Source organism: Pecten maximus, chromosome 5 (genome assembly GCF_902652985.1).
Source record: "Pecten maximus chromosome 5, xPecMax1.1, whole genome shotgun sequence".
Lineage (NCBI taxonomy): Eukaryota > Metazoa > Mollusca > Bivalvia > Pectinida > Pectinidae > Pecten > Pecten maximus.
In genome coordinates, this window is record NC_047019.1 from 3,808,353 (window position 1) to 3,826,738 (window position 18,386).

The following is an 18,386-nucleotide window of genomic DNA, read 5'->3' on the forward strand; positions in this document are numbered from 1 at the left end:
TTAAGTTGACTAAACCCGGTAAACTTGATGTATGGATCTTTAAACCGTTTAATATATATCACATGACTAAGTGTCACGCTTTCTTCATACATAACCAATGGCCAGTCTTTATTATTTATACAAACAAATGAACCGTGTGTATGTAACGGCGGCTATTTTCATCAATGATAGCATAGTTGAGTAAACTGATTTGGAAATCGACATTTAACTATCCGCTTTGTGTATTTTTCCCGACTCTTATATAGATCTGTCTCGCGCGCGCGAGCTGAATTGTTTATAAGCAGAGGGTCACGGTAAAGACCGCTGTTGGAACATGTCGAGTGCAGAGATTCCTCAAAATTGTTAATAATTGATTAATTCGTTCTGTTTAAGTTAGTTTCAGTTAAACTTCACGGATATATGACTTTTCTTCGTCGTTTATAAGTGTGTGTGCTGTGTAAGTTTACATACGAACATGTGTTTCTGCTCTAAGACGGTATTAAGACACGACACCTGTACATGTGTTAAGATGTGATGTATATTACATAGAAAAGATTGATTTTCATCAACCTGATGGGCAAATGTAGTGTATGTTGTACACTCTCCTTCATGATTTCAATGACAATCATCGGCGGAGGTAAGCTATGGAATATCCTCTCTCTCTGTCTCTCTCTCTCTCTGTCTCTCTTGCTCTCTCTGTCTCTCTCTCTCTCTCTGTCTGTCTGTCTCTCTGTCTCTCTCTCTCTGTCTGTCTGTCTGTCTGTCTGTCTGTCTGTCTGTCTGTCTCTCTCTCTCTCTCTCTCTCTAAATATATTGTACACATATTTTAAAATAACTTTCCTCTAGCTAGTGCTATTTCGAAATTCAGTGGCACCTCACGACTTGGACAGCAATCAGTCGCCTTCTTACTTATCCGAATCCAAGAACTGGTGACAAGCTCCGAGCTGGGATATGCAAGGCTTAACTGGTTGGTACCGGAGTTCGGAACCAAACTCCTCCAGGAAGGCAAATTGTCATTTGACAGGACAGTTTTATGGAATTATCTTTCTGACTTCGCGTATACGTAAGGTGGTCAAAGAACCGAATATTTTGTATAACTTCTCGCAGACCGTTTGAAACATTGCACTCTGTGATCTTTACTAAAAACCGTAAGAAGGGTAACACATGTATATATTATTAGGTGATTCTAGTCACAGTATGTGAACGACATCTGGGATTATTTGTATAAAGCATTGTTAGCTTACATGAGAAAATTCATTGATTTGCGCTTCCGTTCCGTAAACACTGTACACATGGCTGTCCGTTCGCATCGGAGTTTAGTTTGCGAAACCGGAGCGCAAATCAAGATAGGATTTTAATCAGATTGTGTTTGATCAGATTATTTTTCAAAATTATGAAAATTCAGAAGCATTCATGTATAGGGATTTGAAAAGTTACTCATAGATATGAAATCACATGGTACGTAATAATTGTTCAGGTAAATACTAGAGAATTTTGAATGACTGGCGCTTTGCGCTAAGTATATAATATTACTTATATTAAACATAAGAAAGAGGAATCTGTCCTTGCGAAGGTTAACGAATAAAAAGTAACAAAAACAAAACTTTTCGGCTAGGCCTTTCTGCCCTCTCAGGCTTCTTCAGGCGGACTGAACATTTTTTTATTTGTTTCTTATTACTTACATACCCAGTTTGATAATTATGTAATTACTTATATAAAGTACAATAAGTCATCTTTATTTAATTAAATATAAAATCTGAAAATCTATGTTGATCTTTTTGAAATGAAAACTAACTATTTTGTTTGCTCTGGGTATCCTTAGCATAAAAGACGAAAAAGAAAAGAAACAATCTATGAAATTTAAATAATCGACCTTTTCTAATCGCCTTTTGTGCGTCGTCCGTCGTCTGTTCGTAAACAATTTACATTTTCGACTTCTTCTCAATAGCTAAGAGGCCTAGAGACCTGATATTGGACATACAGTGTATAGCATGCCCGGGGGAAGGGCTATAAAGATTGTTCAAATGAATGACCTTGATCATCATTTAAGGTCATAGAGGTCAAAATGCTAAAATCTTTCAACAACTTCTTCCCAATAACCAAGAGGCATAGAGACCTGATATTGGGCATCTAGCTACTCGGGGGAAGGGCTATAAAGATTGACCTTCATTTAAGGTCATAGGGGTCAAATATGCTGAAATCTATAAACAATTTCTTCTCAATAACCAAGAGGCCTAGAGACCTGATATTGAATGTATTGTATGCTGGTGGAAAGGGCTATCAACATTGTTCAAATGAATAACCTTGAACTTTATTCAAGGTCCCAGGGGTCAAATATGCTTAAATCTTTAAACGGCTTCTACTCAATAACCAAGAGGCCCAGAGACCCGATATTTGGCCTGTAGCATTCAAGGTCACAGGGGAAAAATATGCTAAAATGTTTAAATGACTTCTTCTCATTAACCAAAAGGCCCAAAGGCATGATATTGGGCATAAAGCATGCTAAAAAAAAGATTAAATGTTTTCTGGAGGACCAACGCAAATAGAAAGCTGCTAATTGGCCTGTAGCATGCTTGAGTGAACACATTGACCTCAAATTCAAGGTCACAGGAATCAAATCTGCCAAAATATCTCAAAATCCAGGTGACAGGAATTTGATATATCCAACTTTACATGGACAAAAACTTTTTTCTCGCTATATATATTATCGTTGTACCTGTATACATTATATAATATACCTTTGCCGGGTTATCAACTTCATACAAATATATCATGTGCTAGTGATGCAGAACATGTAGCGATCTGAGCGAACATACCTCATGAATTATAGAGATGATATTGATTCGAATACATAGAAATAACTGGTGCGACACACCTGTATATGCATAAAGCAGGTATGGTATTTCCTTTGTCTCTCTATGGCACGTGCATCGTAGCACTGATCCGTAAAAAACGAGTCTTATATTCGTCAAACTAGATTCTAAAAAAAGTGTTGTTTTTTAACTGGAATGAACTTGGCGTTTAAAGGGAACAACCAACCGATTGGAAAAATATATTTTTGAAACAGCCCCTGTACACAGAAAGTTGAGCCAAGGATAAAATGTGTGGCAGCCACTGATTGGCCAGTATGTTATGAAGTGAGAAAATAAATATGTAGCTTGAGAGGTAACTATCAATAAGAAATGTTGATATAAATTTCGTAAGTCCGATTGATTTTTTTCCCAAAAGTTCAAGTAATAATAATTAACAGGTAAACATTTTTAAGATTTTTGAGAATTTTCAAAATGGCTACCCTGGAGAAAATTTGAGCTGAAGAGCCCAACTTTTTTTTTGATTAGGTGTTATAAATTGTATGAGACCCTAAACTTTTGTTATAAACCATAATTGCCATATTGAATTCAAGAATTTTAATGATATACTCCAAAACGTTAACACTAAAGTCTATGGAAAAACAATTGGTTGGTTGGTCCTTGTATAAAACTTGCAACTCTCTTTATTTGAGAGGTTGGATGTTATAAATCCTCGGTCTCCAGCGTTTGAACGACTTTACAGAGTACACATTTGCTATCCAATTACATTGTATTGTATTCAATACGATACTTTCATTTCCACCGGTGAAAATGTAAGTAGAATACTGAACATCATAAGGGGCGAAGCATATAGAACACCATTGGCCAGCGAAGTTGTTTAAGGGCAAAGAAAATACGGATCAGACACAAGATCATAACACAATCTATCGTAAACACTCCATTCCGAGTTTTAATTATGATAACATAATTAACATAATTTCTACTTCATGACGTCACTTTCATTGCTAAACATATATTTTTGAGCGATTCTCACATTGAATACCTTTTTCCAGGTACGACTGTATGTATCCTTATCGAGTACGTATCCCAAGGCCCGCTCTTCCAGGATAGGAGTATAAAAGGGCTCATCATGTTATTCTCCGCGGTATCGGTACGTATTAACTTATCTTTCCATTAATTAAGAATTTAGTGATGAATAAATAAATAGATAAATGCTGAAGAAGTCTGAACACGTTAGCATGTATGAAGATGGGAAAAACAAAACAATTAATTGGAAATTGATTATTAATCGATTTCATCAACAGAAACATGATTTAGCATGTGTATTTCATTCTGTATTGACAGAAATATACAACTTACTAATTTCGATGATAGCATGTGGATTTCATTCTTGTCTTGACAGAAATATACAACCTGTCAATTTTGATGATAGCATGCGGATTTCATTCTTGTCTTGACAGAAATATACAACCTGTCAATTTTGATGTTGGCTTAGTCATGGGTCGATTATATACAGTTTGTTATGCATACTGTAAAATAGTTTAAATATTTGCAGTAAAAAGCATATAGACATTTGACGGTGAAGAAGTAAATTTCGCGGTCAGTCAATAAGATTCAACCAATTAATTTGCCATGCTGGTAGGGTGTGAGAATTGCAGCTGCTGTCACCCATTGCGGGTGTCACCCATTACAGAATTCATAAGAAGCTACTAAATTTGGATCTTATCTTTTCTCTTCTTTCTAAACAATTTTCTTCTTTTTTGTTTCCCTTGGCACTGCCTCACTGTTAGTGTTGAATTGGGCGTTCGGCCCTGTGAGGAAGGTTCTGGATCGATTCTTGCTGCGCACGCTCTCTGCTTTGTTTGTGGTATCATGCGACCACGTGTAAAGATGTGACATTTCGCTATAGTGGCACTTAAAAGCACCTGTCAGTGGCGACATAATTCATGGACTTCGTCCTTAAATTACCTAATTGTGTTGATATGACAATACAGGACTCTCTCTGTCTCTCTCTCTCTCTCATCTTTCCCCCTCTAACTCCCTCTCTCTTCCCCTTTCTCTCCGTCACTCTCTCCGTCTCCCTCCCCTTCTGTCTCTCTCTCTCTCTCTCTTTCTCTCTATTTCTTATAAAATTAGATTGTAAATATGTAAATAAAACTGCCATCATGTGAATTTTCTCTCAATGTAAAATTGTATCGGGAGAGGGCTTAATATAAATTGGAAAACTTGTGCCCAATCCCTTTGTAACAAATTGTAAATTACAAATAAAATATGTTTAAATCAATACAGGACGATGGCATATTGCTGAAGATCGTAGTCTAAGCATGACAATCTAATATAATAACATAGGTGATCATTCTCACTACATATACGTTACATGAACATCTAACGACATCGCATAAGGGTCACGTCAGGATGACCTTTTAGATTAACCAATCAAATTACTGCTTACAGAATCTTGAAAAGGAATTCCGTATGAGCGAAATAGCATGAATAGTGTGCAAAGCTTGGCATAATCTGTTCATCTGTTTCAAGTCATTTCGTCCAACTAAGCTAAAGCTATATACAGTTGTACCGAATTGGTTAATATCAGATGCATGATGTGTGGGTGAGATCGATGATATCAAAACATTGACAATTCGACCTGAAAGTGAAATATTGAGATAACAAAGGTCACCAGAACGTGACCCCTTATGCGATGTTGTTAGATGTTCATGTAACGTAGTGAGAATGAGCATCTATATATTATAATTAGATTGTTAGCATGAACGCCGCTTCTGAATTTCAGTTCATCTGCTCTGAATGTTCCCTGTTCTGATCTAAGTTATAAAACAAGAAATTTTCTGTTTCAGTACATTTGATGTTTTTTTGTGTGAATTTTGATACTGTTAATCTTGTGTAATTTAATATATATTTATATCGTGTAAATCACGCGCAAATCTAGATATGTCATTACTTAAGGTACAGTGTTTTATCTAAAAGATGCCCAAGAAAAAATTACGATATATCGCATATCAAAGTATGTACATATAATACCATAATTATATCCAAAAACAAGAAACGGGTCAGAAGTGATATTGATTTCGATGTACATTTCATCAGTTCTAGAACAAACAATGATATCCATTACACTAGGTTTCGCTGTGACCTTTTTTCAATACTTGTAATGGAGAGTCAAGCCGTTGTTCAGCATATGTTCATTTTGTATAGCATAGTTAGCTTAATAATGGATTACACAGATAAATATTGTACTGACATTTAAAAAAAAATCCAATAACGCTTGAAATTCAATGTATCAGGTCTGAAATTCTAAATAGTAAAATTAGATACATATGGTATTAACTTATCACAATATGAACAAAAAATCAGAATGGAATATTTTAAATTGATCATGAACAGTACAATTAAGCTGATAGTACTTTATAGTACGGGTTCCGAGTTGTGGCGTAATCGGTTAAAGCCATCTTGTTGGTTCAACTCATAAATAGATTCATGTACATCTGTGCGTTAGACAATAGGGAAACACATATTGTATCATAAATTGATTTCGGTAGGTATACAAATTCCATGTTGATGGAACTCAGGTTTGGTGACTACACGGGATAGTATTGATGACGCGAGAGGTGGATTTAATGCGTGCTGATAGAATTATTGGGAAACTTTAGGACATCATGTAAAATTGATTTCTACGAGTTTGTATTGAAGCGGTGATTCTAATTTTAACTATATAACAGTTATATTCATAACTATATCATAACTAATTAAATCTACAATAATTCGGACTTCAAAGTTCTCTCCGTTTTGTGTGTCAGAATATGGGTTCAAGATAACCTTCACCAAGTACGACTGTTGGCCTTCACAATGAACGAATATTGACCTTCATCGCGTACGAATGTTGGCCTTCACAGTGAACGAATATTGACCTTCACCGCGTACGACTGTTAGCCTTCACATTGAACGAATATTGACCTTCACCGTGTACGAATGTTGGCCTTCACAGTGAACGAATATTGACCTTCACCGTGCACAAATGTTGACCTTCACCAAGTACAAATGTTGACCTTCACCATGTACAAATGTTGACCTTCACCGTGTACGGATGTTGACCTTCACCAAGTACAAATGCTGACCTTTACCATGTACAAATGCTGACCTTCACAATGTACATTAATGTTGACTATCACCAATTACAAATGTTGACCTTCACCGTGTACAAATGCTGACCTTCACCAAGCACAAATGTTGACCTTCACCGTGTACAAATGCTGACCTTCACCATGTACAAATGTTGACCTTCACCGTGTACGAATGTTGACCTTCACCAAGTACAAATGCTGACCTTCACCAAGTACAAATTCTGACCTTCACCAATTACGAATTCTGACCTTCACCAAGTACAAATGCTGACCTTCACCGTGTACGAATATTGACCTTCACTGTGTACGAATGTTGACCTTCACTGTGTACGAATGTTGACATTCACGGTGTACGAATGCTGACCTTCACCATGTACAAATGTTGACCTTCACCGTGTTTGAATGTTGACCTTCACCAAGTACAAATTCTGACCTTCACCAATTACGAATTCTGACCTTCACCAAGTACAAATGCTGACCTTCACCGTGTACGAATATTGACCTTCACTGTGTACGAATGTTGACCTTCACTGTGTACGAATGTTGACATTCACGGTGTACGAATGTTGACCTTCACTGTGTACGAATGTTGACCTTCACTGTGTACAAATGTTGACCTTCACTGTGTACGAATGCGAATCCATAACCAACTACGAATGTCGACATTCATCATGGACGTCCTTAAATTACCATAGCTGCTAATTATATATATAATAGGACGTTAGTTTAATCTTTATTTCTTAAACGATGACTGTACAGCCCGGACGTTACTAGGTGTTTTCTTTTGATGTTAATCAATCAAAATAAATAAATAAATAAATAGATAAATAAATAAATAAATAAATAAATAAAACAAAAACAAAAACAAAATGTATGTTTTATTTATTTATTTATTTATTGATTTATTTATTTTGATTGACTAACATCAAATTTAACCCTCGCCATACAAATCTTCACTTTCGTTGCAGTTCATATCGACAGGTTTGGCGGGATTGCTTGGTTTGCTACACAACGACTCGTCCTGGGTGGTACGTATTACTGAAATGCTACCTATTTAATCTTTACATACATGATTAGGACTTTAGACCTTCTGGATTGCACGTGTGACAGTGGCCCCAGTGAAAGAAATGTATATTGTAAAATTCAATTGGGAAAGGACTTAGTAGAAGTTGGAAAACTAATGCCCAATTTCTGCTTATAACAGCTAGATACACATGTAATATGTTTAAATCTAAATGAATTGAAAATGTACCTATATTAGTACAAATTGTCATGAAGCGCAGCACTCGGCAAATTCCGCCAAGTCTACTCCTTTACGGAATGGTCCGATATGTCGCAATTGTCATTTCTTTCAATAATAGGTTAAAACCAGATTGCCGTATCACTACAGGGACTATACACAAATCATAGATGACAGGTTTAATAGGGAATTGTTTTTAAATATATCTAAATATCTTGGTACGGTAGCACACATTATTTCATCCGTAATATCTTTGAAAAAGGTTATACTACAGACACAGCAAAACAAATTGTTTTGGATTCATATATCAAAGAGTGGCAACAAAATTTAGTCCATCTAGTTTTAGTCGTTTAATAGTTACGTAGAGAAACGGTATTTTCTTTCACTTAATTTGCTTTCGCGGAGGTTTGCTCGGTTGTGGGAAAAGAAGTAACGTCGATATTTTCTATGCTAGTATATATGTATATAACATATTAACGCAAATGACGAAGGAAGACAATTAATGACTCGTGCCCTGACCGGGCTTCGAACTCACGATCTACGTATTTGCCTTACAATACCCGCAGCTTACACCACTGAGCCACATCCTAGTTCTATAATACTGTGCATTGCATACTGGTGTATCTGTAAATGTGTAATTTTTGATCGATATTTCAAATAATTGAATAACTAGAAGAAATAGAATAGACCAATTGACAGAATTTACTAAATATAGTACGTTTCACAAAATTATATGCATACAAATTAATGATTGACACCAGATAAGAACTCAGGCTATAGATGACGTCAAAACATTTTCTTATGAAGTTAAAAGATCCAGTTAAAGTGTACAATTAATATTTTGTTTAAACAAAATTCCAGACGAACTTACAGATATCTATTGAGAGTGTCATGATGATCGCTTCCATAACGGCCTTTCTTGCTCTACAAGACACCGTCTACCTTCCCGGATATGACGAGTGTGTCCAAACTAACGTCACTTCCGTATGCACGTGCAGGTATGTATTGATAAGAATTAATTTCAAAATAAACATGTCTTATTCAAATAATTGTTCGGGCATAAGTGTCCGAAGAAACATCTGAAAAGTGCAAGATTTTTTTTTTGTATTGAGCACAGGGGCATGTGAAATAATCCCTGGTACATGCTCGGATCTTACCTTATGTGTGAAGTGATATTACATGTTTTTGGAGATTAGATCAAATTCATATTTGATAAAAAATACTATTTCCTATCATTAGAAACGTCCTGGGGTGTCGTAGTATGCATCTCTGGAGGGTTAATCTACCCTTGGTAAAAAAAGAAATTGTTTCGATAGCGATTAAATCACCTTTAAGCTCCTAGAACGTTCATAGTCAGCTTCAAACATGCATGTCTCTGGTTCTCAAGTCCCTGTGCTAACAAATATATTCACCTGCAAGACTGCCAGATATTTAGAAGATTTATTCGATAATATAATTGATTTTGATAATGTAAACTGTATGCCTGAGGGCAGGTTTTTTAAGTGGGCGTTAAGGTAAAAAGTAAAGCACTGGACCCATTCAATACAAAATAAAGAAACAAATTTATACAAATTTCGAGTCGTTTTAACATACAGTGAAATTGATCCATAATAGAGGTTTATATTAGATCAATATTCTGAAACAATCAATAACAGAAAAAAATACATGTACTTAAAATAGTGTAAAGTGTTTCTTTAAAGAGGCTTGCCCGCAGAGAGATAAGAAAAATTGGCTAATAGAAAAAGATTTTTTACACATGACAGATTGTTGGAATTGTTGAGTTTTTTCATTTTATTTTCCTTATAAAACGCTGAAAAGTGATATTAAAACCTCATTTTTTAAATATTATTTATTTAATCGTAACCCGCAATAAGTCTTCGCTATAAAGTCGAGTCTAATTTGATTGACACATCAAAGAAACAAGCACGTGCACAGTGCCGCACAGTGATAACTTCAAAGGCAGCGGCGATTTACAAAGAAGATTTGCCGTTATATTCCATACATTTCCCTCTCAGGTTGAGTTTTAAAACGTCTTTTAAATACATATTCTGTAATTGTTTTCAAGAAATAAAGTCGGAAAGCCTCTAATTTTGTCACATAGAAACGTGTACTGAAGTTTATTTTGTGATCGGAGATGTGCCGTTTACCGGTCCGTCTGCGGGGGGTCAAACCTGCTATAATCACTTACATGTATTGATTTTGACACAAACAATTGGTTTAAAAAAGTAAGTTAACGTTCTTTGAAAAGTTTAATGACATACCTTCTAAGCTCTACGTTCACATTAGTGCAAACTAGACATACGGAGCCGCTTGGGTACACAGGGTCGTGTCTATATTGGATCTTGACAATTAGGCAAACTGTTTCGGTTAATACACAATGAACCAACCAATTTAAAATTCCATGTATAGCAAAATATCGTCAGTGAAATTTTGTCCTCAGAATAAACAATGCTAATACGTGTTTTTAAAGTACAAATATTACAAAAACGTATTATTTGGATGGTACAAGCGAGTACAATGTACTGCACCTCAATGTTGAGTTCAAAGTTCATCAACATTATGAGTGTGTTTATAAGACGGATCAACTTATTTAAAAAAAAAGTATTTATAGTACAATGTACACGATTTTTGCCTTCTGATAAAAAACTGATATACCACCACACCGACGAGAATCGTGACAGTTCTGACACCATTATTGGTGACACCATTATTGCACTCGTCACATCTCGGCAGATTCCGTACCTATCAGGAAAGGGTGCCGGAATCAGCCGATGTTAGCCGAGTGTATTATTCCTGTAATATAATGTTGCGCAAGTTAGCCAGAGTTGCGGTCCTTGAAATTATGAATTATTGTTACCCCAACCTACCGTTTTTTTTCAGGCTGTATATAAGATGTATTTTATCTGGCTAGTATTCGTCTTCTTTTTTGTCTTGGGTGGTCGGATGGGATAGTGGTAACACACTTGCCTTTCACCTTGGCGGTCGGGGCTCGATTCCCCGATCGGACTTGAAAAAAAGTATGGGGTCACCTGACCTGACCACGTGGGTTTCCTCCAGAAAATTCGGTTTCCTCCCACAGTAACACTCCTCTCGCGCTTCCATTCGGGCCTAAAAGAGTGATTAATTTATGCTGGTAATAAGTATAACTTGTTTCGCAATGGTTGTAAAATATATACAGATAACTTTTTTTTTCATTCGTCTTCTTACTTACCAGGTGATTCATATTTTTGTCAGATATTTAAGTTTATGTTTCTTAATTTCCATTTTTTTTAAAAATAATTTTGCTTTTGTATTTCAGTGAGAGAAGTGACGTCAAACTTCCGTAAGTATTTGAAGCTGGTTTACGATCGGAACATCTCTCATTCGTCTGCAAACCTAGGATGACAAGGAGTTCCGAATGATGATGTCAAATATTGTGTTAAAATATTTCGTTTGATTTGATTTAAAATATTTCATTGCCTTTTCTTAGCAAGAGGATTGGGCAAATATTATACAACTTACATGTATTCAAGGTACTTTCTATACTGTACATTATAACATTGGTATATATACACAAAAACTTTTTTTTTATATTTCAATGAAATATATCAATATTTGATTTTTACACAAATTGGCCGCACACTATCTGCTTTACATACAGTTAACCCATAGTGGTTCAAATTTTCCTGAAATTGGGAATTCCATATATGCATCAATCCTCCTTCATTTAAAAAAATATAGAAAATAGAAATATGAGACTAATGTTTTTCCATTTTTTTTTATAAAAAACATGAAAAAATACATATTTTAAAATGAAAACTATCTATATAGTCTGTATGTCTGTATGTTCGTGAATCTCTAGAGTACATGACCACTACATCAAGATTGATTTTACTATTTTCATTAAGCTCCTTCGCTCCTTCGCTCCTTCGACCTAAACGCGAAGGAGCGAAAACACGATGACGAAGGAGCGAAAACACGATGGCGAAGGAGCGAATGAACGAAGAGGCGAAGGAGCGAAAATACGATGGCGAAGGAGCGAAGTTCCATCGCTCCTTCGCCATTGTATTTCCGCTTCTTCGCCTCCTCGCCTTTTCGCTCCTTCGCCATCGTGTTTTCGCTCCTTTCCGTTAAGGTCGAAGGAGCGAAGGAGCGATATTGGAAATTTGGCACTAACGGAACACCATAAATATTGCTTTTTATACTTTCAGTGAAAGCATATCTGCCGTGGATTGTGACATGCTGTTCTCAGCACGGGATACAGCACATGCGCTCATCTACTTGTATATAGTGGTGGGAATCATGTGTATTATTGAGCTTTGTCGCGCGCTTTATCGGGCGTGTACACGATCCTCTCGGCGCCAGGTAACTCTCAGAACTTTTCCATCACTTTAATTCCACCACATCGCAATAATGGCGTCATCTCCTTTAAATCTTATATAATGCTTTGAACAAGATATGCTTTGTGATCTTGTGTAACCATGTCAAGGTCGCGAAATCATGTCAAAGGTTAAAATGATAGGGAATACGTCAGTGTAGCTTTGAACAGTTTACTTGTTTTCGTACACGCATTTACCCAACTTATCTAAGAATAGATCAGAGTAAATGCTATAATAGTAGTAGTCAAAGCTTTGCTGCTCGTACAATTTGAACTTGAAAAATTGAATTAAAAGAAAAAAAAAAATTCTTTATGAATTTCAGGAGAACGAAAACGACGAGGTGCTAAATAGTCTGACTTTCTACAGTATACCGTACCCAGAGAGAATACACAAAAAGAAGAAAAATACAGAAGACAAACGGGATGTAGACAAGGAAAAGATATTCACATTGCTTAATACTTAGCCAAATGTGCCTTCCTTTTGTGTTCGTACCGGTTGTATCGGTACAAGGGATAGTGATCATGCCTCCCTTTTTCGGGTCGATACCGAATGGACTTGTCCAGTAGAAAAACAACTGGTGTGTCTTGGCAAATACAAATTCGCAATTCAAGAGTGCCTTCCTTTATCGAGCTCCTGGCGATTGGACTATGGAATTATTGTCGCAATAGCGTGTTGGCGCGATGAAATGTCGTGCTGGCGTTTTGGCATATTGACGTGTTGGCTTTGTAAAATATCGTTTTGGCGTTGTTGGCGCTTTGTCGTGATGACCCCTTGTTGCGCGGTTTAAAAACGCAACAAGGCGACATTTTATCTTTAAATCTCGCTAAGAAGCGGATGAGTCACTGTTATCGAGACCCTTGTTGACTGCACATGCTACGCCACACAAAGAATGCGTAGTAATCAAGCGTTTGGTTGAAAAGGACTATGTGAGATGGTTTGACGTCACAGAATACAGTTATATCGTAGGTAATCTTTAAATCAAAGATGGGAATCAAAGATTTCAGCATCATGATGACCTCTTTTTCTTAGCTATATTGATCATAAAACAGTTTGAATGTGATGGTGCTGTGATTCCCTCATGTAAAGTTTCAGACAATCAAATATATGCACAATGTATATAGTATTAGTTTACATGATAACGTTTTACCAAGTACGTGCTAAATAAACAATTTGTAAATATCTTTTTTCAAGTTCAGCAAAGATGAGTTATTGTACAATTACTACGACTGTGCCTTACGTAGTATCGGACTCATTCGTGCCTTCCGCAGGAAACTCTCGAGGTGTTCCGATTGACAGTCACGTGCTCAGTGATACTTGTTCATTGATAAAGGCGTTCCAATTGGAAAACCAGTCGGACCATGTCCGAGAGGTAAAGCGGTTCACCGAATGATGTTCTTTTCATCAAAATGTTATGAGAGTAATTTGTATCAAAGAATTAAAATGTCGATTCATGTAATGATAAAAATGTCTCGATTTGTTTTTGATGAACTAGCTTAAGGAAAAATGATACGTTTTACGGCCTGTTTTCCTGTGCATATGTATCTCTAATTCATGTGGGAAAACAAGAGGCCCAAAGGGCCTGCACTATTCACCTGGATATTTCGGTGATAATCTGAAAACACCTTAGTAGCAGTTCAAAGAAATTAATCCTATTTCCGCCACTTGGCCCAACCTCTCCGGATATATCCTTCCCCAAGGACACCGGGGTCATTATTCATGCAAAAGTTTCACTTCCACAAGGATGTTTCTGATCAAATCTGGTCAAAATCCATTCAGTCGTCGTTAATACAGTGGTAAAACTACAAGCAATTTAAAAAAACAAAACAACAACAACAACAACAACAACAACAACAAAGGAAAGAAAAATTGACTGAGGACGGATGGACGACGGACGCTGCGCCATGGCATAAGCTAACCAGTCCTTCGAAGACCAGTGGAGCTAAAATTGATTTCTAATATGGTTTCCAAATGGAAAACTTTTTTTAAAAGGTACAGCGTATAACTTAAAATGCAATATAAAAAAAACTTTCGAGAAATTGGTAAAATGCAAACACAACACACCTAACACTAAGCACGGGCGTATTCACAGTTCACAGATTTGTTGTATAATAATAACGCAATACGTGCATCTGCTGCAAGTAGACATCGCACAAGATACAGTTGTATTTCATGATCTACTCAACAGATACATCAGTCGTTTTTTTTTACAATGTAGGTGGTCGTCGTTGAAAGTTTCACAATTTCTCGTGAACTGTGTTTCGTGGGAAGCTAAGAAACGGGCCAGTCTGTACTGTCATGGTCTTGTCCTGGGTAAGACCCTCATCCTTATTGTTCTGGATGGCATACGACGGGCCTCTCGTATATTGTTCAGCGAGTTAGTCACCAGCTACTACAAGGAGACCCCGCTTCAAAATGATCCTAGCTGTTCGCGGGGCGATAAACCCTACCTGTCCAAAGCACTGGTTACCAAAAGTCAAAGTACAATAGTTAGGAACGCATAACAATGATTCTGTCTCCGATCGAAGTGGTCGTGACGGCTGGCTGGTGGAGAGTGACAAGTTCCCGTAAATACTCCGTAGGTTTTCCTTTTATTGCCTTGTGTGTGTACATCTAAATCTTGTACTGTGACCTGAAACGCACCAGTACGTAGCCAATGCAACGGATAAAGCATCGGTGTAATGCACTTCCTCTTTCGGGTCGGGAAACCAGGCGTGTTGCAGTCTTCTGGACCTCTGGTGGCTAATCAGAGCATCAGATACACGAACGAGCATATGGACTTGAGAATTACTTACAGTCTACATGTATTTGGACCACCCCTAGTGTGTATAGCACATTTTCAGACGTTTTGGGGGCTAGCTTAAAATCCCCCCCCCCCCCCCCTACCTGTAATCACATATGACGTCACAATATATGAATATATTGGCGTTCATGATATTGATTGTAACGTACTTACCTGTAATCACATGACGTCACATATACATATATCTATTGGTGTTCAAGATATTGATTGTAACATATTACATTACACAATAATCTGGTGACGTACATGCTAATGACTTCAATAATCATTGATCAGTTTCAGTGATATCTATATTATTTTGTATTCTCTTATCTAGTATATATCTAATGTCTTTTTTTTAAATTGTCAATGTGCATATCCGTGTACATAAGTACGTGTACTTTATGTTACTCATTACTTTCATCAGTGGAAATGCAACATACTTACTGTATCTTATTTAGTGACGCACATCTTATTATGACGTCACATATATTATGACGTCACATATATATGTATATATGTCTAGTGACTAACATGATGTTGATGGTATTAACCATTGATTTTGTCTTGGAGATTCTAATGATATTGTATTTTCTCATCAAACTTTATTGCGCTGTTTTTCGTAAGCATTTGATACATGAATTACAATGTCTCTAATTATCAATGTATGTATAGGTGTGCTGATGAATGCATGTGTGTATAGGTGTGCTGATGAATGCATGTGTGTATAGGTGTGCTGATGAATGCGTGTGTGTATAGGTGTGGTGATGAATGCATGTGTGTATAGGTGTGTTGAATGCATGTGTGTATAGGTGTGCTGATGAATGCATGTGTGTATAGGTGTGGTGATGAATGCATGTGTGTATAGGTGTGCTGATGAATGCATGTGTGTATATGTTAGCTAATGAATGCATGTGTGCATATGTTAGCTAATGAATGCATGTGTGTATATGTATGCCGATGTCTGTATATGATTATTGTAGGTGAGTGATTGTGTGAATGTGTGTCTATATGACTAGCATGTAACCTTTACATGCGTCGCTGTGTAAGTGGCATGGTACACGTGCATAAGCGTTTTAGCGGCTATATACATGTACATGTATATATGGCGAATTACCACTTACTATTTTGCACCCGCCAAATGTGATATAATGTACACATATGGCTGTCTGTTAAGTAAACAGCAGGCCAAATTACAATCATTTCCCCCCTCAATACTAGATGCCTACCCGATGTAATATAACAATTTCCATTTCAATTTTAAGGTTTTGTTACTTATGTTATTGTACTGTGGTGACTTATGAAACCTACTTTCATATTCCTATTGAGAAGTAATTTGTACTACTAAACTCTATTTACTTTATTACTCAGTGGCACTATGTTTTATCACGTGAACCTTGTCTTCTGCAAACTGAATACATTTGGACACGGAGATATCCTTACTATGCCTATCATATTACATAATGCCATTGCCTGTTGATTATTTTCCCTACCGTTTCAGTATCGGTTTGTATCATGCGAGGTCAAGTCGGTTACCTTTGAGCAAACAAATAGACCTACTTTTTGTATTAGCGACCAATTTATTTTTTGTTTACAAAATCAATGCGCTACCTATAATAGTTATTCTTTATGTGCTTATTGATTCCTTAAACATGTGTACTGTTAAGAAGTTGGATAAATATTCTGATACTATACACCTTGTACATACACTTCCTATTTTGAAGTATATTGTATCCTATATACTGGTATTATTTTCATGTCTTTATTTCTCCCTTTCACGTTATGGATCGTACCCTGACCTTGTCTTTGCATGTGTTAATATTTCAATTTCTACTCTAGTTGGACTCAATGAAACTACCAAACTTAATCTGTTTCATTTGCTCATGAATTTGACCAGATTAACACTGATCAGTGCGTATGAATACATGGTTAAAATCCTTCCGCGGAACGATTTCACTTTTTCTACATTGTTGTTATAAACATGGAATAATTATTAAAATTATCAAATTATAATGTATTCTTGTATTTTATGAGACCAGATATGCTAAATTCTTCTATTTTGACAAAGTAATATTGTTTTTTAATACTAAAATGGCGGACTATTTTACTCGACCAACTAGACTTTTCCGCATTTAGACTTGCACAAGCTACGAGACATTAATATCTAGACCGACTTTTTTATTCGAAAAAAAAAAACACAATTGAAATATAAGGATTGAATCTTGATTTGGTCGATTTCATGGGGTCAGGAATTGAGCTGCTCTTGAGACAAATTCAACATGAACTGCGAAGAGCAGTTCATGTTGAATTTGTCTCAAGAACAACTCAATTCATGACCCCATGAAATCGACCAAATCAAGATTCAATCCTTAATTGAAAGTTTACTTACTGTGCCTGGTATATTTTTTCTGGTATGTTTTCTAAAATTACTCCTTCGCTGTGGCGATATTGAAAGTAACCCTGGTCCCGAACGTCCACCCTTTCTGATTTATCCATTCTAAACCAAAACTACTTATCGATAGTGCACTACAACGTCCAGAGTTTATTACCAAAAACAGACATAATTTTTAGTGAACTATATCAATATGATACATGTATTTATCATTTACTGAAACTTGGTTATCACCAAATACAGAAACATCACACGATCTTTCCCATTCTAAATTTCATGACCCATTTGTAAAATCTCGGTCAGATAGGGTGGGCGGAGGTATTGCCGTATATGTTGATAAAAGTATTATTGCGATCCGTCGTTCGGAATTTGAAGTAAATAATCTTGAAAGCATTTGGATAGAACTACAGTTTAACAATAGAATAATTATGCTGTGATTTTTTTTATAGACCTCCAAACTCTGGAAATGAAATTTGGAATTTAAGAGATTATTCTATTGATATGGTAGCTAATTATAAATCTGACAATATTTTAATTACAGGTGATTTTAATGAAAATCAGTTAGCTAATAATTCGCATCATATCAGTGACATAATGTATCGATATAATTTCATTCAATTTGTTGACGAGCCTACTCATTTTACAGAACATTCTTCCTCTCTTTTAGATATATTTATGACAAATGATATAAA

General features: G+C 36.2%; 1 protein-coding gene across 1 annotated transcript; it reads left to right on the forward strand.

Moving 5' to 3' along the window:
* Positions 1 to 221: 221 nt before the first annotated feature.
* Positions 222 to 13,988, forward strand: LOC117326893. The gene is made up of 7 exons (XM_033883691.1): positions 222 to 616; positions 3,842 to 3,939; positions 7,894 to 7,953; positions 9,027 to 9,163; positions 11,464 to 11,487; positions 12,356 to 12,509; positions 12,846 to 13,988. The coding sequence occupies exons 1-7, from the start codon at positions 553 to 555 to the stop codon at positions 12,984 to 12,986; spliced, it is 678 nt and encodes a 225-aa protein (XP_033739582.1). The 5' UTR covers positions 222 to 552; the 3' UTR covers positions 12,987 to 13,988.
* The last annotated feature ends 4,398 nt before the right edge of the window (positions 13,989 to 18,386 follow it).

Bases quoted from the DNA above. Each gene is read 5' to 3' on its own strand.
- LOC117326893 (XM_033883691.1), top strand. From the start codon at position 553: ATGGGCAAATGTAGTGTATGTTGTACACTCTCCTTCATGATTTCAATG. The intron at 617-3,841 runs GTAAGCTATGGA...ACCTTTTTCCAG, and splicing joins AATGACAATCATCGGCGGAG to GTACGACTGTATGTATCCTT. The intron at 9,164-11,463 runs GTATGTATTGAT...TTTGTATTTCAG, and splicing joins ACTTCCGTATGCACGTGCAG to TGAGAGAAGTGACGTCAAAC.